At 42.0% G+C, this 21958-nt stretch overlaps 3 protein-coding genes and 1 long non-coding RNA gene across 7 annotated transcripts in view; 1 reads left to right on the forward strand and 3 right to left on the reverse strand.

The window, feature by feature from the left end:
- Window positions 1–405, reverse strand: part of LOC147140150 (leucine-rich glioma-inactivated protein 1-like) — an 8387-nt gene extending 7982 nt beyond the window's left edge. The window contains exon 1 of the mRNA XM_086045505.1: window positions 80–405. Within this exon, the coding sequence (XP_085901631.1) occupies window positions 80–306 (227 nt within the window). The 5' untranslated portion in view covers window positions 307–405. The remainder of the gene's footprint in view (window positions 1–79) is intronic.
- The window catches only part of LOC147140148 (uncharacterized), a 26124-nt gene extending 12271 nt beyond the window's left edge, over window positions 1–13853 (forward strand). The window contains exons 3-6 of the long non-coding RNA XR_015088757.1: window positions 9195–9315; window positions 10990–11059; window positions 11187–11322; window positions 12835–13853. This is a non-coding gene — a long non-coding RNA (uncharacterized LOC147140148). The remainder of the gene's footprint in view (window positions 1–9194; window positions 9316–10989; window positions 11060–11186; window positions 11323–12834) is intronic.
- Window positions 3938–13692, reverse strand: LOC147140151 (cone cGMP-specific 3',5'-cyclic phosphodiesterase subunit alpha'-like). Its single transcript, XM_086045792.1, has 21 exons — window positions 13126–13692; window positions 12888–13040; window positions 11389–11478; window positions 11166–11306; window positions 10979–11053; window positions 10726–10790; window positions 10073–10139; window positions 9941–9988; window positions 9164–9313; window positions 8941–9084; window positions 8790–8855; window positions 8566–8712; window positions 7586–7693; window positions 7390–7499; window positions 6367–6454; window positions 6177–6277; window positions 5995–6102; window positions 5833–5896; window positions 5674–5748; window positions 5032–5115; window positions 3938–4877 (listed from the first exon to the last, which is right to left on the reverse strand). The coding sequence occupies exons 1-21, from the start codon at window positions 13591–13593 to the stop codon at window positions 4686–4688; spliced, it is 2544 nt and encodes an 847-aa protein (XP_085901918.1). The 5' UTR covers window positions 13594–13692; the 3' UTR covers window positions 3938–4685.
- LOC147140152 (centrosomal protein of 55 kDa-like) lies at window positions 13775–21117 on the reverse strand. 4 transcript variants are annotated; one of them, XM_086045795.1, is made up of 8 exons: window positions 20984–21117; window positions 20559–20660; window positions 18858–18920; window positions 18270–18420; window positions 18059–18182; window positions 17052–17199; window positions 15855–15977; window positions 13775–15429 (listed from the first exon to the last, which is right to left on the reverse strand). In XM_086045795.1, exons 2-8 carry the CDS (start codon window positions 20571–20573, stop codon window positions 15241–15243), a joined length of 813 nt encoding a protein of 270 aa, XP_085901921.1. In that variant the 5' UTR covers window positions 20574–20660; window positions 20984–21117; the 3' UTR covers window positions 13775–15240. The 4 variants fall into 4 exon arrangements, with proteins under 4 accessions (XP_085901921.1, XP_085901919.1, XP_085901920.1 ...); XM_086045793.1 differs by having other exon boundaries at window positions 18059–18185; XM_086045794.1 differs by having other exon boundaries at window positions 18059–18185; window positions 20559–20663; window positions 20984–21108.
- Window positions 21118–21958: the final 841 nt, after the last annotated feature.

Consider the following 21958-nt stretch of genomic DNA (forward strand, 5'->3'; position numbering starts at 1 on the left):
GGGAATCGAACAAAAAAAAAAAAAAAAAACACTGCAATGAAAAAGAAGAGGAGGGCGAAGAGGGCTGAGGCTGTCTTACAGTGAGATAACATCGGGCGGGAAGGCTCTGGGGATGAGGCCGGCGCTCTCGCACAGCGCGTTGTCTTTGGTGCATGTGCAGGACGCGGGGCACCGCGGCTGCCTGGGCCGCCTGCCGTCGGCCGGCGGCGGCCCCGCGCACGCCAGCGCGAGCGCGAGCGCGACGAGCCACCGGGATGCTCGGCGCGGTGTGGGAGCCATCCTCCTCCCGGGGCGTCCTCCGCGCATCAACCCGCTCTCCTCCACCTCCTCCTCCGCCGCCGCAGCCGCTTGTCGATCGGCGAGACGAGCCTCTCCTCCGTGCTGAGGATCAAGTCAACCCACCCACCCACCCCAAAAAAAAAAAGAATCACGTTGCAAATAATGCGACTCGCTCACTCACAAGAGGGAGCGCGATGTGCACGGGCGCAGGTGGGGGAACCCAGCGGGAGCAGACGGAGCTCGCATCTCCATCCGAGTGAAAACCACGCCTTATGGTTTAGGGGGGGGGGGGCGCAAAGAGGAGGAAGAGGAAGAAGAAGAGGAGGAGAAGGAGGTGTGAGTTCTGTGGTGAACCAGCAGGAGAAAATGAATGTCATTTTCCACTGGTGGCTGGATCGATCCGGGCGTTCCTATTGGTGATATTGTTGAATATCAGTGTGAAAATTCTTGTCATTTCAACTGGTGGCTGGATCGATCCGGGCGTTCCTCTTGGTGATATTGTTGGATATCAGTGTGAACATGCATGTCATTTCCACTGGTGGCTGGATCGAGCCCGGGTGTTCCTATTGGTGATATTGTTGGATATCAGTGTAAAAATGCATGTCATTTCCACTGGTGGCTGGATCGATCCGGGTGTTCCTATTGGTGATATTGTTGGATATCAGTGTGAAAATGCATGTCATTTCCACTGGTGGCTGCATCGATCCGGGTGTTCTTATTGATGATCAGGTTTGATATCAGTGTGAAAATGCATGCCATTGCAACGGTGTGGATCGATCCAGACGCCAATATTGTTGATATTTTTGAAACTGATGTGAAAAGGCCTGTCAATGCCACTGGTGGGTAGATGAATTAGGATATTTGTATCATTGCTATTGTTTGATGTCATTATTAACATGCTTGTCATTGCTGGTGGGGCATTGATCCAGATGTCAATAACAACGATGACATTGTTTGATACCAGTGTGAAACTCATATCATTTACACTGGTGGGTGGATCAATACAGTATCACTAAAATTGATACTATTTGATAGTATGGAACTGCCTATCAAATCCACTGGTGTATTGATCCATACATCAGTACTGTCTTGGTAAAGATTGATAGCAATTTGAAAGTACATGTCTTTTCTCCTGGTGGTTGGTTCGATACAAATATCAATAGAGCCGTAGATACTAATCTTTAACTACGTGAACGAGTAAAGTCTACTGGTGGTTGATAATATTGATAATGATACTGATTTTCATATTAATCGATACCAGAATGAACTGCCATTAATATTGATGATATTGAATGGCTGATACCAATGTGAAAATAAATGTCCTTATCAAACCATCTTCTATTTACTTGTAAGTGTTGCCAAATGTTGTCATTGTTTTTTAATTAATTAATAATCCAAAAACAAAAAAGCACTTAAAGCTCATCAAGATTCATTCTGATTTTTCACCTTGATGGTTCAAAAATATCAGTATTGGCATCGGCGATATTGACCCTGTATTACTTCAGCTTCACAGAAGACGTAAGAAGAGGCGGGCAGGGAACCCCATCAAAATCAATGGCAACAATATGGACCATGTATTCGAGTGATTCTATTTATCAAACTTCCACACAGCTTTCCACTCATTGCCAAAAGGTGTTTCCTGCCCTTTTGCAAACACGTTTATCGTATTTTCTGCTTGATTTTCCATGCATGGTTTCCATGACGACTAATGGACTTGAGACGTGACTGTCCGTCCCTTGTGTTAGCGTGGGTGTGGGGAATGCCCCCTGTTCATAGTGACAGCTGGTGTGCCTCAGTTCAGTAACCGCCCCCGCCTCTTATGCACTCAAACAGAAAACACGTTTGATGTGATCTATGAGGACTCGGCTACATCAATGTTTGTGGTCACAGTAATCGGTACACTAATCGAAAAAGTAACTGTTCCACTGGGATTTATTTTGTGGGGTTTTAAAGTGTACAGTCAAGTCCCATTTTAGAGTTGCGCGCCTTCACTTTTGCTCTGTTTGCAGGCGTCGTTGCTCGGTGTGTGGTAAAGAAACTGTTGTTGGAAGGTTTATAATTACCGTAACATTCATGCTAATTTCCGTTTGCCTGTCTGCGACCTTTTGCATTGCATGTTAGCATTAAGCTTGCGGACTTTTAGATGAAATTAAATGGTTTGGTTGAACATGTTGGTGTTTAAATATACAATGTTTAATTCTAGTTTTTAATCAATCCGTTGTATAGTAAACTTCACCTGTGAATATTTTAATAAGAGTGCTTTTAATAAATAAAAATATGTAAGATAAACGATTCAATTTTTTTTTTTTTGGGGTGGTCTCTCTAAATGGTAGATTTTCACCTATGATGGGTCAGTCTGACCTGGTCCCTAGTTGACGCCTCCCCCATCTGCAGTTGAGTAAATAAACCCCGTGGGGGATCTCCTGTCTGAGGCAATGCGGTATTTAAGCTCTCTCTCTCTCTCTCTCTCTCTCTCTCTCTCTCTCTCTCTCTCTCTCTCTCTCTCTCTCTCTCTCTCTCTCTCTCTCTCTCTCTCTCTCTCTCTCTCTCTAACACAAGCCGACTTTAATGCCTCCTCTAATGATATTACAACATTTCATATCCTGTGTCTGTTTATCATGATAATGCAATTTAGCCAAGGGGCAGTCAGGACTTTCTTTTTTTCTTTCCACGAGCACTCAGGGGATGCAAAAGGTCGGGGGACGAGACTCAAGCTATGAGCAAGCATGTAGAGCAGAGGGAGAGACTGTTCCCAGAAGGAGAGTAAGCGTAATGGACGAATGGTATTTTTCATGACCTCCACCGACAACACTGGACATGATTGTGGTGTGACGAGAAGACGGGTCTTGAAAGAAGACAATAGAATGCACTGTCCACTAACCGCTGATGTGCTCCTGTTGTTCGTATGGCTTGCAGTGATTGAAGATGGCTATCTAAAGGGAAATATATTCACGTTTAAATCATCTGTCATGTCAGCTGTCCAAATGCACTGAATTTCCGATACAAATAGTGTATTTCCTCATATAATGCTCAGGAGCGTTTGGTTATTCAACAGCGTTTCATAGTTGGGGGACTTCATACTAATAATGATAGTTATAGTTGTTATAAATTTGTATTATATCTTTGCCCACACTGTTTTAGCTTATATAACATAATAAATGTAATTTATTAACATATGACCTAACAAAAAATATAACAAAAAGCATGTCCATTTTTTAATTAAAAAAAAAAAATTTCTTGACCCCCCCCCCCCCCCATGACATTTATAGAGATACGTAATTTCTTTGGACATTAAAAAAAAATTTCATTTTATTTTTCTATAATTTAAATAAATTAATTAATACGATTGGTATAATGTATTTTTGGTTATTATAAACAAAAAAATAACAGAATTTGATAGTACGCAGTTCAATTGCGCGTTTTGTAAAAAGTGCTTTGAGGCAAATTCAATTACATTTATGATATGGTGTGTCTAAATTTATGTGCATTTTAATACGCTCAGACTGTGTGGAAAGGGGTGAAACTATATAAAATAAGTGAATATAGATCTATATGGTCGCTATGTATTGTAAATTCTCACTGCTGTGTTACCTTAATACGCCTGCATGTCATGACATAAATACGACATTGGCATGATTTTCAAAAGTCGATTTTATTTACATGTTTGATTCTCTATACAGGCTATTGTTCATATAATCTCGTCCATAATCTGTCTCGTCCTGTGTGTTAGTGTTCTCGGCCTCGCTGGTTGCCACACGTGCCCAGCAGAATTCTAAGCAGGACATCAGTATTTTTTTCTTTATGTAGTAAGCAGGGAGGACTCAAAAAAAAAAAAAAGCCAAGGTACTCCAATGGGCTTATAAACAAATCCAAAAGATTCAAATCTCTTTATGTTGCTCATCATATAGCAGAAGATGTTTTTAAAAGCAAAGGAAAATGACATAACTCATAGTATTCTTTCTTTTTTTTTTTTTGCGTGAAATGCAACAACAACTTAAAAATCTCATTTTAATCATGTAATTCTATTCATATTTGGCATGACAACACATAACAGTTTAAAACTGAAATCATAGTTAAGATATGAAAAGAATCAGTATATGCAACACAAATTCTTGACTTGTGAGTTGAATTCGTTCTATAACCAAACTGGTAATTTCACAGACTCAATTTTCCCCAATCAATTGAATTGAAATGCCAAAACCATGACAATTGTTTGTGTTTTGAAAATAAGAAAATATCTGTATATTATAATATCCGTATCTGAAGCTCACTCGCAACACAAAGCAAAAAGAAATGAATCAATAAATTAAAAAAAAAAAAATTAAAAAATGCAGATTTTGGGGTAGCCCCCGTTTGGTGAAAATCCAACTTTTCCCGTGCATATGCTCAAACAATCCACAGCAGTCTTAGCAGATGACACACGTCTTTGACTTGCCGCTCGCCTCTGCCTGCTCTCCTCCACCCTCCAGTTTTTTCTTCTCGTCTTCAATGGCCTTCATCTTGGCCTCGTGGACGTCGGCGAGCGCTTTCCACTCCCCCCGGTTGTTGTTCAGACCCGCGAACATGGGCGAGATCTCTGTGTGGAAGCGTGAAAACTCCTGCAAAACAAACACGGGGCAGGAGGAGGGCGGGAAAGGAGATCTTCGTTATCAACAAAAACGGCAGTGCGATGTTGGATTGCGACTCAATACTTTTGTCCATAGTCCATATTGTGCAAAAAAAAAAAAAATTGTCCAAAAACATGTCGTTTACCTTGTACACGAAAGAGCAGACAAAATCGATGAAGCCACATTGCATCTTGGGTAGCTCGTCGGCGTGATTTCTATCCATCATTGGCTTGAGAAAACACAAGAAAGAAAAAATGAAAAGGAACACGAGAGAAGATTCAGACACTAAGTGGAGACAACAGAACGTCAGCAAAGAAGACGTAATGCAAAGCTAATTTGAAAACAAATGAAGATAGGCAGCGTTAGCCGCTGATTGCTAACGAAAAGTTAAGAAAAGGAGAAGCTGATCATTTTGACACCAAGGGCTCTTTTTTTCGTGAACAGCCTTAATCCCGTGTGAAGGAGAGGCGAGTTAGACCTGGTGTTGGTAATTTCGCAGGGCGGCGGATCTGAGAGAGGGAGGGACACACTGCGGAGGGAGTGGTCACAGCCAACTTTCTCCTTTTCTCCTTGTGGTCATCCTAATTTTGTTTCTTGTATGGCAAACGAATAAGTAGTACGGCTGATTATCAATCTGACACCGGAGCAGAACGTCATTCCTTTGCACGATTGGCGAACGAAAGTGGACACAAACCGATGAGACTGATTTCCGTCCATGGTTGGCTAAAGAAGTGGAACCTAAAGGACGATTCTAATTGGAAAACGCTTATCACAAGCATGCTCTTACAATAGGCTGCTGCTCAAGGACCGTCCTCTCCAAGTCTCCCTGCTCCCAGAATTCTGCCGCCACCATCAGAGCCACCTGAAAATTACGGAGAAGAAGATTTTGGGAATGTGCGGGTGATATCGAGAAATGACCACGTTTCTGGAGTTGCAGAAACCGCACCTTACTCTGAACCTCCCACGGCTTCGTAATGGCCGACAGATCACACGCCGTCATCATCATTGCCCTGCAGAAGAAAAAAAAACAACAACAACATGATGATATCATCTCATTATTTGTCACAAAAGGAAAAAAAGAAAATACTGGGATCCATTTTGAATTTACATGATGATCTCCTTCCTGGTGGGGTTGTTGGAGACGTAGCTGATTTTGTCTTTCTCGTCCGGAATCGTCTCCATCGAATCCACGATCTTCTGGAACATTGTTCTCTTCCTGGAGGTGATGTAAACCAGGCGGACATTTCCAGAAAGACAAGAAGCAAATTGGCTAAGCTGACGTGAACTGACTTGAAATACAGGGCGAGGTCAGTAGCGATGATGCAAACTTCAAACAGATGCTGCACGGTCTCAAACTGCCGCTTTTGCAGGTTTTGGAAGATATTCAAGTTCTGGAACGAGGAACGTGATGATCGCGGTTGGTTTTGTGGCCTCGGAAAAAGGAAAAAAAAAAGAAAATCTTCGATTGGCGAGGGCCCACCTCGTCCTCCATGAGCGTTTTGCTGTACTCCAGGTGGTGTCGCTCCATTATGGAGCTGCTGTGAAGTTTGGCCAGTGGTGATGCGCTCCTACAAGAGGACACCATCAGCATCAAGTGATTGAATTTGTTCCGTGACCGAGCTCGGAATCTAAGCTAAGTAGCAAAATGCGCTCGTTTTTTAGCCATCTCCGAGGGCGGCCATTTTGTCTTCTGTCGACTGAAAATGACATCACAACCGCTCACGTCGACCAATCACGGCTGACCTGTTTTCTGAATCTGAGCCGTGATTGGTTGTTGTGAGCAGTTGTGATGTCATTTTCAGGCGACCGAAGACAAAATGGCTGCCCCCAGAGATGGCTAAAAACGAGTGGATTAACACTTATTCCACAAACGCAACATTTATCAGAATGCTGTGTTTCAACTAGTGGGCCTGCTGGCAACGTATTCTTGAAAAAAATATGTTTGGGTTGACTTCCGCTATAAGTATTAAGTAACTAGTAGGTAACTGTTATGTTTTTGACGATTAATTGATTGCTAATTAATGTGCTTTGACAATTACCGAAATGTACTTTGACCGTTACTGAAAATAGTGTTTGTTGCTTTGACATCAGCTGTTTTTGTATTAGTGCACCGCTGATAATGCCTCACTTTCTGAATTTTTGTTTGATTTTAACATGTCACAACATGATTTGCATATTAGAAGGCGCTCTGCGATAACGATTGCTGTCTTTCACGGTATTGCATCAAAAATGAAAGAATCCCGTACGGGCATTTTTGAAAGCTTGAAAAGACGGATTCAGCCTCAAATTTGTAGCATAAAGAGAATACTAACGGCATAAATTTCCTCTTATTTGCACTTTTTAAAAACAACAAAAAAAATGGAATATTTTAAGAACTAGAGACAATTCGGGGAAAAAAAATGTCATTCACTGAAACATCAGGACCGGTGGTCTACCCATGTGGTGCTTAGGGGCTACCCGTTGGTGAAACCCGGTCTAGTTCAGTCCCTTCCAAAGTCCTTACTTTGTCTGGTAGAGGTTGTTGGTCCCCCTGTGGTCGATGTCGTGGCAAAATCCAGAAGCCACCATGGCAAAGGCCTCAAGATCCGAGTAGTACTTCTTCAGCTTGCCCGTCTGTTTTGGAAGGAAGCGAGCCCGTGTTTTCACAAACGTCGCAAAGCAACCAGGGAGGGGCAAGAGTAGACTCGTCTTCCACTCACAAGCAGGAGGGTGAACATGGTTTGTCCCACGTTGAAGCCGTGCCTCCAGTTGTGGTAGGTGATGTCACGGTAACCCCTGCGAACCGTGTACATCCAGCGCGTCAGGATCTGCGTAAAAAGGTCGACATACATGCGTGAGTTCTATTTGAAGGGGAAGTCACTAGTCACTAGTTGGGAAAAAAGGCATTATTTTTAATATGAAGTATGAGTTAAGTAGCAAAATCCAGCCGTTTTTTAAGACATCTCAAGGGGCGGCCATTTTGTCACTTCCGTTGACTGAAAATGACATCACAACTGCGCGGCAATCAGGTCAGGCTCACCTGTTTTCTGAAGCTGAGCCATGATTGGTCGCTATCCGAGCGACTGTAATGTCATTTTCAGTCGACAGAAGTGACAAAATGGCCGCCGCCCCAGAGATGGCTAAAAACGGCTGGATTTTGTTGCTTAACTCATATTCCACAATTAAAATATTACTCAGAATGCTGTGCTTTTTCAAGTAGTGGGCCTGCACTGAACATATTCTTAAAAAAATATATGCTTGGGTTGAACTCCATTTTAAGTCCAAATTTAGAGCCTTCAGTGTAGCACCGCGTTGTGAAGCAACATGCTGTTTAGCTCTTTAGTCTATTGAAAAATATGCTAGGTAATTAATAGCAAGAAAAAGAGTCAGGGAAATGTCCCCCACATAGCTCCAGTAATCGTTGTTGTTGTAGTATGTACTTTATTGTGTTTGTATGTCTTGCCGCTGTGTGTCGATTAAAGTTGTTTGAAGGTTTAAAATGACTATAACATCAATGCTAATTCCCGTTAGCATGTCTGCAGCGTTTCACCTTCTTTGTTAGCATGAATCGAGTGATATGGTGCCGTGAAACCTTCTGACGTTTAAATTACGCGATGTTTAATTCCGCTTTGTTTTCAACGTCGTTTTTACCGTAAACGTCCACTAGGAGTGACAAATAAGTGGAGAGGCAGGCTGTTACCTCCGCCGGGACTTTAAACTTCTCAACTACCCCCAGCTCGAAGAAGCAGCGGATGCCGCACTTGATGAGCTCAAACTCAGACAGTGGGAAGTCACTGAAGCTGAACTCCAGCAGATCCACCGTCTTGGATTCGGGAATGTTGGCTCTCTTGGATGCGTGCGACAAATTTGAGTGTCACCAACAGTACAGCGGTCTTGAAATAAGTAACGCGTTCGGGTGCCCACCAGTAGTTTGTACATCGCCTTCTGGTCGCAGTCTTCAGGTGTAGAACCAAACTTTTCTTGAGTGTTCTACGGAGGCGGTTTGACATTCTGAGATTCTGACATACTAAGAGTAACATCAGTTGACCGCCCACCTCTGAGTTTGGAGTCTTACCAAAATGCTTTGTACGTCGTTTGGCGTAGCCTTGGTTTGGTACATGAGCATTTCCTGCGCCACGTCCTTACTCCACTCGGTCCTGTTAAGTTTGTCATACGTGTCGCTGTTCAAAGTGGACCAGCCCAGGAACTGGGTCAGGGCCTATAAAGTAAACGCATAGGCACGTTTACTCAATTGAAATGGATTGCTTTCGCAAGCCACTGAAGCGCTTTGGACGCACTTCTGTAATTTGTTCATCGTTGTCGTCAAAGGGTTTGCCGTCTCTCCTGTTGAAGAAGGTGGCGACGCCGACGATCTCTTCCTTTTTGTTGACGATGGGGAGGGCGAGGACGTTCTTGATCGTCCAGCCACTCTCGTCAACCGCCTCTTTCTGTAAGTTCAAATCCACATGCACGACGTCACTGTTTTCAGACACAAAGCAAACTTCGGGGACACGCTTGATATTTAAAAATGCACAGATGGGCCAAGTATTATATAAGTAGCTTAGTTGAGTGATTTAAATAGTTCATTAAAAAACTTGAATTGTATTATTCCCCATATTAATACAACTATAATTAATTAGCCAATTATTTAATAAAACAAAGTAAAATGTATTTTTAAATTGTTATATGTAGTTGCATTTTTTAATAAGTCATTCAAATGTAATTCATTTAAAATTTGTTTAATAAAGGTTAAAATGTGTACCGGTATATATTTGTAAACATTTTAAGTTTTTTTTTTTATTGTCATGATTTATAATAAATCAGTTAAGCAATTACAGTGGAGCCCCGCATACTCACCACCCGCAGAGTCGCAATTTTTTTTTTCTTCAATATTTTTAAATGACCCCCGCCCACCCCGTCAATTATTTAATAAGCTATTTAAAAAAATTAACTAAGCAATTTCAGGAAAATGCTCAGTGGGTTGGACAAAAAAAAAACAAAAAAAAAAACGAAGTGGGCCGCATGTGGCATTATTTTGCCCACCTGTCCTAATCCCAAAAGAAATATCGTCTCACCTGAAATGAAAAATACTCATCCCCCACTGCATTCATCATGTTGCAAATCTAGAAGTATATGAAACAGTAGATCAATTCAGGTCTTGCAAAATGCTCTCTCCCAAAATGATGAAGCGAAAAAGTGGCTCTTACAAATCCATTCTCAGCCACGTAGGTCGGCAGTCCGCTGACCAGAGCCCAGTGGTCCACAGGGGGGCCGCTGGCAAGTCACACACTACCGGTAATTAGTTACCACGGCACACACTACCGGTAATTAGTTACCACGGCACTCCATACATTACAATATGGTGGAAAAGTTCATTTATTTCAGCAGATTACTTCAAAATGTGAAACGCTTACATTATACACATTTATTAAACACATACAGTAGGAAAATACTTTTCACACGGCCAACTTCTATATTAAAAATCAGTTAGTTTAATCATTTAATTTCTTATGTACCAGTAATCACATTTTTTTTTTTCAGATAGTGAATTTGAGGTTTTCGTTATCCGTAAGCTACAATCATCAAAATTATCCAAATAAAATTGTGAAATATTTCACTCTATGTTTACCAAATCTCAATTAATTTTTAAATATAAATACTGAAGTAAATTTTCCCATAGTACTCAAATTTATCAGGATGGACCTTTAACTTCAGAGCTTCATTGACAATTCTAAAGTCAACATTTTAGTGCCCCGCACGGGAAAGTTCATTTTGCGAGACCTTACGACAGCTGAGTTACCAAAACAAAGATGTCTGTGATTTCTTTTTTTCTTTTTTTTTTTCAGTGCACAGTACTTACGGGATAACTTTAATTTCCTCTTTGTCTTCCAGCAGGTAGTCAATGATCTTGTAGAAGCTGATTTCCTGATTTTACGGAACACAAAAACACGTACATAAAAACAAGTTATGACTCGCTGACGTAATATTTCTGTGTTAAAACCCAGAAAGAAAACAATCACTTTAAAAACGCGTTGTTAAAGTTGTGTGGAAGGAAGAGCGCAAAAAATAACGAGCCTGCTTGGGTAAATGTCCATTTTGATGAACGAACTTACTCTGCCGTCAGGCGTCTTCGGACCCTTGTAGGGCTCCTGATCCCCGAGTTTGATGGCCCACTCATCAAAGAATTCCTGCAGGTTAGAAAAAAAACAAAAAAAAAAAAAAGAGAGGAAAAAAACAGCCTCATGATGAAAAATGTAATCATCAATAAAGTCCCATTTCTCAAATATACATCTCCCTCACTTTGTCTTTGGTCATGTCCAGGAGCCCCACCGAGTACCTCTCGCACTTGATGTACGTCCTGACCGTGTACAGAGCTTTGTGAAACTGCCTCTCGATGTCCGTCAGCTCCTCAAACACTTTGCTGGCCGACCACAGCAGCACCTGAGGGGAGTGTACAGTACGTGCCTTTAACTTTTTACTTCGCCGCGTTGTTCACTGGTGGCGAGGCGTTGAATTGGTATACCTGGCTTCTCCTGGACTCCACGTCCCACATGTAAGCGGTGTGCGCTTGGAGGGCCACCACGGATGCAAAGCTGACATATTTATTGAAGAGCTGTTATAAAAAAAAAAAAAGAAATTGAAAAAAATAAGGTTACTTGCTAATTATATTGTCTTTTCACAGTCCAGCCATTCAATCTCAGGACTTTATATATTTTTTTCATATTTTTTCAAACGTTAGGGTAAAAGAGGGTCTGAAAATGTCTGGCAGTGAATGAGTTAAAGAGGTCTCATAGAAGGGAAAAAAAAAAAATGTCTGAGCTCTTCTCCTCTAAGTGGATTCGAAAACAGACGATGGCTTTAAAATACAGTATACGGGTCAGCGACGGTAAGCGCTCACAGTGACCTTTTTATTATCTGCAAAGCGAGATTAGTATGCTGGATTTACGCCCGTGTTTCTTAAAGCAATGCTAACACGTGAGTCATTTCATTAGGTACACCTGTGCAAGATCAATGGGCGCAAACATTAGGCCTCTACAGGAAGGCAATTTGAGTGTACGTATTTTTTAGCTATTAATTAAGTACTGGTAGTTTAACACTTAGTAAACTGAACAGGAAGAGTAACATCACTGCCTAGTGAATAGCAAGTATCTCGAGGTTGTTGTGTTTTTTTTTCAAAGCACATCTGAATTTTTTTTATTTTAATTGGATAGCAATGACCGATAACCTTAATGTGCACCAGTAGCTGGAACTTGCCAAATAGTGAGCTATGATTTGTACTGTTGAAAGCTGCTGTAAGTCATCTGTTTATCACTATAATGCCATTCATTTATACGGTTAAAGACTCGAGGTTTCGACAATTTCCCACCGGGTCGTCGTGGTGCTTTTCCGTGACAACGAGACGCTCAAAAGTGGCCACACCGGCGCAGAGCCCCTGTCCACGCACTGGCTGTCATGTCGGACTTTTAAAACGTTTATTTTCCCGCTCGCTCTTCCGCTTTCACTCTGTGAGCCGTGTGCACTCATGGCCGACAACGAGGCGCTCCAAAGCGGCCACGCCGCCAGACGACCCGAAGGGGAGATGTATTTTCACGGCGTAGGCATAGCTAGCTAGCTAGCTAGCCAACCTCGACTTGAGAATTTTTCTCGATATGAGCTGCGGCTTGGCCAATTTTTTTCCTTGAGATAGGAGCAAATATTGAGACGCAGGCCTCACCCAAATATTTCAAAAAAGATTATTTTTAGAACTGTAACTTTAATAACATGATACCACAGCACGTTCGCTCACAGTTATCATACCGTCAGAGTCCAATATCGGCCTTAATCTCAAGACACCGCTGTATTATGTATTCTCTGACTTCACTTTACAGGGTCTTTACAACTACCGGTAATCCGTTGACTTTTTTACACGGTCAAAACTTGAAGCTTCGGACTTGAGACCTGTGCTAAAAAGGTTCACTTTTGCATGCAGCCTTTCTTTTGTATCTCCTCCCATGCCTGGGCCAGTGAGAGCAGCACAGTCACCTCCTGATCACTCTTCGAGAAGGCGTCGGCGCCTTGCTTGTTGAGCGCCATGACGACGCCGATGGGATCCTTTCCGCTCAAGATGGGTGCGGTCAACATGCATCTGGTGGTGTATTTTGTCTGCTTGTCCACAAAGTCGCTGAAATGAGAGTCCTGGAAGCACACGCACAAACGCACGACGGCACGTAAGCGCCGAAACGGCGGCATTCGGTCATAACTCGCCTCAAGATGGGCTCACCTTCTTCACGTCGGCGATATTCTGCGGCTTCTTGGAGTGCGCCGTCCACCCGACAATCCCCATGTCGGTGGGGAAAACGATCTCCACATTGGGGTTGACCAGATTCTTGTCGAAGGCGGAATTGTGCGTGACGTCGAAGAGGACCGTGGCCAGCTCAGGCGTCCCGTTGCGCGCCCGGTAGCCGAAATAGCTGCAGCGCTCCGCCCGGACCAGCAGCGCGATCCTCTGGAGAACTTTGTGCATTGCTTTTTCCGGCGGTCCGGTGCCTTGCAGCTCCTTGACCAGCTCGAACAGGAAGCGGGCCTCCTGGATGGCGGTGGCGTCGCTGTACGACGACGGGTCTTGGACCTGCACCTCGTTGTCGAAGGCGGCGACGATGACATCGGCCTTGACCTTTTTGTCATAGTACTCCTTGGCAAACTGGGGGTTGTTATCCAGGAACTTCTCCACGGTGTCTTTATCTCCCATTTTTTTTTTTTTTTTTTTACCCCTCTCGAGTTACAATCCAAAGATGCTCCTGGAAGTGCGGTGAATGTGACGGGACAACTCCCTCACTGAGGCGTCATCCAGCTCCCGCTTTCTACCGCCCCCACCCACCCCCACCCCCGGTGGACAGAAGGCAACCAGTGGCTTACTGGTTAAGGGGATCCCGGTGTGCGCTTATGAGCGTGACGCAAGCGTCATAAAGCCCATGAGCTTTCTTAACGTGCAAATCCAGCCACTTGACATTCGACCCATCACGGATAATGATAGCTGAGTTATGGAAGCAACAGAATGACGTCTGGGTATGCTTAACGTCAGTGACTGACTGTGAATTTGGTGCCCTGGCCTTCGGCGGGGGCTTAATCCACCTCTTAATGCCCTCGCCGCCACGTCGCAATTGTAGAAGCCATCGATACGGAACAAAAAAAAAAAAAAAAGCGATATTACGGCACATAACTGTTGAGCGCCGTAGATTATCTGGAGCGGGTCACAATCAATATTTATCCAATAACAAGACAAAAACAAAATGTGAATCCCAATGTTGAAATAGATTTTTAAAAAAGCAGTTGCGGTTTGTGGCAGTATGTGTGGCCGCTTTGCTGTGGGGGGCATCAACTGCATTTTTCTTCATTTGTGCAATGCAAGAAATCTTTTTTTTTTTTTTTTTTTAATTATTCATTAGTTTCTTATTATTGCGTGTTGAGATTACCGATACAGTGACGCAAAAAAATAAAATTAAGAATTTGATCGATTACATGTAATTGATTGTTGAAAATAGTCTCAACTAGTTTGCTGTATAGGGAAGGTCAACAGGAGTTAAGAACGATTCTGCCATCCCATTAACAAAAATACGATTAAAAAAAAAAAAAAAGATGAATTGATGGTTAATGAACATGAAATGGCAGCGCATTTAAAAAGGGAAGGCCAACGAGAAATCCTTTCAATATCTTTTATGCTAATATTTGTTCAACCCGTGTAAATGAAGTGTCGTGAGTCCGAGGTAGAGTTGACAAGATTAGCGAGGATTTCTCACGTGGGTTGTGAGTTTGATTACCAGTGTCAGTAGGTGTTTTGTAAGCATGGCCTGGTGATGAGCTTACATTGCAGTTTAATGTCTTTAACAAACTCTTTTGTGCTAGCTTTAATTCATCGGTAAATCGTCGCTGTCTAATGAGAAGCGTGTACAGTATCTGCAAAAAAAATGTTTTCTTTTGACCTTTCAAACGTGCTTTTTATTGGACAGTGGCAATATGATCAGTTTAGTCATTTAAAAAAAAAAAAAAAAAAATTATTCTTCATTCTATTTGATTAATGAGCAACACTAGGAACACGTGACACCACTGGCTTCCCAAGAAATAATCTGTGACCTTAAATAGTTCCGAAAGGGATTAACTAAAACAAGCTCTTTTGAGCTATCATCTTATCTGATCTGTGTGAGGAATCGCAGCGGGACTGCGACCAACAGAGGCATGTCAACATATCACATCAATTCATTTTTGAAAAAAACATTTCTTAAATGACAAGCAGAGCACACGAGCGGAACGCGAGAAGATCGTGGCTGTCGTATTTGAAACGCCAACAACTCAAGCGAGTGAGCAAACTCGAAACGCGACCATCTGGAGACGGTTCCGCTCAGTTCGTGCAGACCTCCAGGTGGTCCATCATCTGCCGGTACTTACTGACAGGACAGCGGATCCGACAAACGGGGCAGTCCAGGAAGCTTGTGTCCAAACTGGGCGACGACGTCCGGCAGGGTGGTGTCATTTCTTCATAGACGGGCTCTTCGTCCTCCTCCTTGCAGTCTTCCTCCTGCTGCTTTTTCTGTTAAAGCAGATCAGAATTTTTTGAATAATCATTTAATTTAATTTAGCCATTAAGTCGTTCCTGCCCTCCCCAAAAAGGTTTTTGGGGCTACGTGTTTCTAAAAAAGAAAAAAAAAAAAGTATTTGATTCAAACATAATCAAAGAGAATTTCAAGAAATTACGCTTTATAAAATGTGATTACTGTACTATTTGTGTGTCGGTTGTGTGCCTTTAACGGGCGTGGCCTAGTGAGTGCCAGCGTGAGCGTGAGTTGTGGCCTAAAGCAGCTTCTTGCGAGTGCGCTCATGCGTTCTCCTTGCCCACATCAGAGGGCATTACAGAACATTTATTGCTACATTTTTCTCCTCACGTCACTTGAGTGGAGTTGATGTACACTGAATATTTTATTTATTTTTTTTTTTTTTTTTTAAATGGTCACAAACCTTTTCATAGTATGCCAGTTGGTCGTCGCTTCTTCGCAGCATCCTGAGAAGTTTGACCAGCTGTGTTTTCAAATATGAACCGTTCTCCATCTCGTCCTCGAGGTCCTGGGAGGAATTATGGACCTAAAAGCAGTTACTCGGCGTGAGCCTTCACACTTGATGTCGACGCGTATTTACGCTGCGACATTTCTAGAGTTGTGCCAGTATAATGTGAAGACGACTAATTTGAGCTTTATCGCCCCCCCCCTCAGAAGACTGAGACAGCAACAGCCAATGAGCATTCGTCTCGGCACAAAGAGATTTCAAAAGTGACTTGGGCCCGCCCAACACTGCGACATATGAATCTGTCATTGGGATAGAATGAGTTAAAGGGTGAGTTTTATTTTATTTTAGCTCTACTGTTTGGTGGCTACCTTATTTTACACCAGAATGACGGTTAAAGATGATAGCTCTTCACAGGGCACTCATTGAAATACTTTTGAAATTTAAAAAATGAACTTTAGGGTGTTATTGGGGGCCGTAACCAGAGTTGGAATAAATCTAAAAAAAAATAATCATAATGAATAATTCACCATACTAATAATGAATTTATCTGCGATGTGGGGCGATCTCTTCTGAATGGTTGAATGAGGACCGCATTGACCTCACCGAGGTACGAGAGGGTGACCATTTGCAAAGGATGCGGAAATGACCCAAAATAGTCACTTGCCCTACGGGGTGTTAAAAAGCGTCCAGGCATTTTCAGCCAGCCTCGCTCTCCACTTCGCTACAACTCTGTCACACGTCATCGTTAGGTGAGTAGTTTTATTCTATTTTCGTTTTTATTATCTGGCCGCGACATAGTGTGACGGTTAAGAATACCTGTGCAGTTGATAAAACGCATTCTGCTGATACAGCGAACCTCCGCCTATCCACAGTTCACAAATTTATTTTGGAAGAGTAATGTTGTAAGATGAGTTTTGAATGATAAAGTGTTTTTAGAATTGTAGGTTGTGGTATTTCGGTTGCATTCAGTGACTCGCGTTTAATAATAATGGAATCTGTCTGGGGTACTTGCCGTCAGTCGGGCCTCATTTGGGTCCTAGCTAGTAGGGGCTCACCGAAGTGCTGGAATTGGTCTAAAATGGCCGACTTTCCGTTCAATTTCATGCACTTTTGGGGGGGGGGGACTTTATACATTTTCAGCAGGACACGTACCTGCCACTCCAATTTGGCGGTGCGACGCTTCTCCTCGTCCAGTCTCCACTGGAGCGCTTTCATCTCGCCCATCATCAGTTCTTTCTCCTCGGAGCGACGCCGAAGCTGCTGCTTCAGCTCGCTGGTCTCCATCTCTTTTTCCTCAATCCTGCGCATTTGTTAAAACTCGATTTAGTTTTGTTTTAGAATTTGAAGAGTAAATCTTATGTGAGACTCACTACAGTGCTGTGTAATGTTTCATTTTTCACGCGTGAGAAAACACCATCTCGTGAAATTAGAATATTACATTTCAAAATATATTATTTTTTTTATTGCTCAGAAGCAATGTAAAAAATCCCATGTGTTTAATGAATCTACGGGGGCTGGGGGAATAGAAGGTACTGTGTACACTTTTTAAATTAAATACCTTGATTAAAAAATAAAGTTGATTCTAAAGCAGTATTGAACGAGAATATAGATACGATAGCAAAGAAAATAGAAAAGTACTTTCAAGCAAAGAAAAGAATGATACAAAATAAAAGGCGGGGCTGAGTGAAAGAGGGGAGGAAGGTTGTGATGGAATCAAGGAAAGAAAAAAGTGGGACGGCTGGAAAATCAAAAGCAGGTCTGAGGAAGGAAAGAGGCAAGTGGAAGGGAAGAAGGAAGGCAGAACGCTTAAGTGAACATATGTGACGATGGGCAAATAAAAAGTAGGTCTGACAGAAGGAACGAGTTAGGGATGTTAGGAAGGGAAATATGTCAGTAAAAAAAAAAAAAAAACAAGTCGGAGGGGAAGGAAGGCAGGAAAGAGGTTAGAAAGGAAGGAGGGAAGTTTGAAAAGTAGGTTTCAGCAAAGGAGAGAAGGGTGGCGGTCAGCAAGCGAAAGTTGCCCAGAAAACGAGTACATTGAGAAAGATTGTCCATACATTTCTTTCACTTTGAATTGAACTGATAACAGGAATGAACTTTTTAACCTCACATTATTCTAAAATGAGTAAGAAGCACCATGACTGTTTCTTGTGACGCACCTATTTTGAGTGTCTGCCAGGTCCCGGAGGGTGACGTCGAGCTGCTGCTTGACGATCACCAGGTTGTCTCGGCCAATCACCAGCAGGCTCTCAAAGTGCTCCTTCATCTGGCTCATTCTCTCCTCTGCTGCGAGCAAGGGACACAAACAAAAACATCTTCACAGATCTGGTTGTTGTTGCGACTTTGGCGACACGCCGCCTTGTGTCTTACCCTCTGAATGCTCCTTATTGTGCTGCGTTAACTGGGCCCGGACGGCCTGGTCCAGCTGGTTGTCCAGCCACAGCATTCTGTCCACGACTGTCCTCACGTAGGCCTCTCGCTGTTGGTTGTAGGCCAGCCACTGCTGGTTCTTGGCCAAGGCCTTAGTTTGAGGAGCACATAATAGAAAGGAAGCGAGGCAGACGTGTGAACGATACGCTTGTCGAGTTTGCACTCGCAAGTCAAAGCAAAATGATTTTTTTTTTTTGTTTTATAGCTCAAAAAACTCTTCAGTCAGGACACTAAAATAAAAGAAATCTTGTGATAGAAGGACGCGGAACCTTTTTTTTCCCAAATGTATGAACAACACATGATGCAACAGTCAAACAAATTGTTAGCCTAATAGCTTAAGTGCCCAAGTCATTTTTGACTTACTGTGACAATGTCAGTAAAAATAGAATAAAATAGAATAAAAACGTTTTTTTTTTCTTGTTTTCCAAAAATGTTCAAATATGACTTTGGCAATTATGCTATTAAGCTGACAAAATGTTTATAATTATTAGGTTGCCCACACCTGACTTAGAGCAAAAAGTTACCTACATGTTTGAGACTCTTTTGGAGCTCTGTAACATCACTGGAGAACTGCTCATTTGAAGCGTTGTCCTAAAGCAATCAAAAAAACAAAACAAAAAACGTTGTACATTTTTTATGAATGAACAAATTGCTAAATAATGGGGAACAGGCCACAATGAGGGTGGTATTTTGTGAAAAAAAGTCTTCTGCCTTTTTTTTTTGTGCTCGTGCTAACAAAGGAACGATTTAATAACCGTGACTACCATCTAGTGGCGTAAACTGGTAGGAGACAGAACGGACTTTGAAACTATTTTGTAAAACAGCATCAAAAACAAATGCAGGTGGTCATACATAGACAAACAAGCTACAACCATTCAAATTCACACCAAAAGGAGATTTTTTTTTTATTTTTTATTTCTATTTAGTAAAGTGGGGCTCTGGCGTCCGTTAAAGCAGACGCCACCATTTGGGGAAAATATTCTCACAGCTCAGCATCATTAGCTGGCCTTTATAACACATGCGTCAGCATTCTTGGCTGCGTTGTTAAACAAATCAAACGCAAGAATGAATCGATACATCTACTTTGAGCCTCTTGAGTGTGTTGTTCAATGCAGGACAATGACCAAGTCATGTGCCTTTACCATTGAAACTGATTGATTCTAGTGCTAATCTGATACAAGCATTGACAGCATGATGTCTGTGACACTGATCACCTCTGCCAATCAATTCTTTTCATTGAGTTTATTTGTCAGTAAGACTCAGTGCGACCCCGCTGACATGCTCTGCTTCCACAAACTACATACATGTAGCTGTGGAGCTAGCTTTTCGTGGCTAAATTTAGCAACTTTTCCCACCCCATCAAGAGACTATTTTTCAAAAAAGTCTAAAGTGGATTTAATTCCCGCAAAGAAACAAACAACGTGAGTGCAATCATTTTCATCGTTTTCCATATTTCTCAAGAAAGGGAACCGGTGGAACGTAATAACGGAGTCAATCGTGCCGAGGTCGCCTCGCCTCACTTGTTATATCAACGCGCTTTCACACCGCACTTAGCTTTTGCTGAAACGCAGGACGGCGAACGGACTCCTGTAACAGCGCAAACTTGCCCATATTTGGCACTGGTTGCTTAGCGACCAACCAGGAAGTAGCCCGGTGCCTTTCCTTGTACGGATTTGTCACTGTTTCAATCAAAAGCCCTGACTTTACTTATAAAGGAGGAGGATAAAAGCAGCAGCTAAAAGAAGGGAAGTTTTGCGATTTCATTTGATTCTAATGGCACAGCAGGATCTGAGGGAGTTGAGGCTCATCCGTGGGCTAAAGCTCCATGACAACCAGTTCCAAAGTTCGGGACACTGACACATCGCATTAATGACCAACTCCTCCTTTTTTACGCTTCCATGCTGTTTTCACTGTAGAACTCTTGCGCTGTTTCACTCTGAAATCACTCTGCCACCATTTCTCCAGTTGAGGCACCGGTGTGGTCACAGATGAAATTTCAGGAAGAAATGACCTTTACGGGTGAATTTCATTTGACCTCTAAACCTTTGTAAATATATGACATGTCCAACTGTTGATTGTTTCAGTTATTTTTGCAATGCTTGCTGTTCTCTAAAATGAGCTGAATTGCACAATTCAAAACAGGAAGCCCTTACTTTCACATTACCTGGAAAAAACAAACATTCTTTTATCATTTGAAATCTTATTTCTGTGGGGGTGAATCGGCAATACCTGTGCAGTAGACATGACGGTCCACTCCTACCTCAGATTGAGGCTACTGCTGCAAAATGGATTTGGCTTTTCCCACAGATGTATTCGTTTGTTGCGGGACGTCTACTTGTTGATTAATTGCACCAGGAAGAAAATGTTTTTAATACACGGGAATTAAAGAAGAAAAGTAGTTTTAAGCACAACTAGCAAAAGCAGAGAATTTTACCAAGCTTACAACGTGCACTTGATGTTATATCTAATGCATTTTCCCCATGAATAAATTACAATAATACATAGAAGAATAATCCCCCACATAAAATGAAGCTAACACAGTACTACTTCACGATAACATTCGTAGTTATCTTAACTTGTGTACATTTAAAAAATGATAATACACAAGTTGTTATGCTTGCATTGCCCCCGTAATACGAAAGAAATTCAGTTACCTGTCACAAAATACAAGGGATTTAATACTGTGTGGAGCTAAGGTCAACTTTATCGACTTCTACTGTCGAAGATGAGAGATAACTAATAGTAAAAGTAATGTTTGCCCGAAGATCGGGACGGTTTGAAAGTCAAGGACGCCTTCGGGGGTACTCGGAATTATTATACTTCATATAGTGATCCGGCTATCATGCGTGAATTCGAAAGTATACTTATGTGTTTAATGATAGTTTTTTTTAAACTCAAGTATATATGTGGAGTCTTTGGAAATGTAGACTTGTGTGTGTACTTTATATCAGGAATAAAATGCCCTTACTAGGTATTGGTGGTACTGGAACGCAGCACTGTTTCCCTACCACCACTGGGAGGCGCGAAGGAATCATACTTGTGGCAAATAATGGCGTCGCTAAAAATACAACAATGTTAAACACGTTAAAAGAGGTGAAGTACAGTAAAATACAGTGTTGACAAACGGAAGGCCGAGGAGGCTGTGTTGGTTTTTACTATCATTTCGTAGAATTTTATTGAAGAGGTGGCAAAAGTACCCATACTCTGTACTTAAGTGGTGGTATTTGAGTAAATAAAGACTAGTAAAAGTACAAAGTACTGAACTGGCTCATGTAAAGGTACAGACTCTGAATGTACTTAAGTAAAATCACTTGGCACAACATTTTTTGTGTGTGTTTTTTTAACCTTAGCTAAATTGGCTCAACCCAGAGCTAATGGCTCAGGGTTTTATGATGAAAAAAATTAGCTCATGCATAGCTGACTAACAAAATTATGCCAAATTAGGTAAGGATAACAGCTGGGGGAAAATACAATTTGTGAACTGGCTAATACAAAAAAAAAAAGCTAAATTAGCTTTGACCAATGACATGAAAATGCCAAATTATTCCATGACAAATGAAAACAACATAAAATAGCTAAGAATAGTTTGGGCAAGGCAGGAATACAGCTTACATTATTGACTGATGAAC

Source organism: Filicampus tigris, chromosome 11 (genome assembly GCF_054856515.1).
Source record: "Filicampus tigris isolate MCC_2025a chromosome 11, RoL_Ftig_1.0, whole genome shotgun sequence".
NCBI lineage: Eukaryota > Metazoa > Chordata > Actinopteri > Syngnathiformes > Syngnathidae > Filicampus > Filicampus tigris.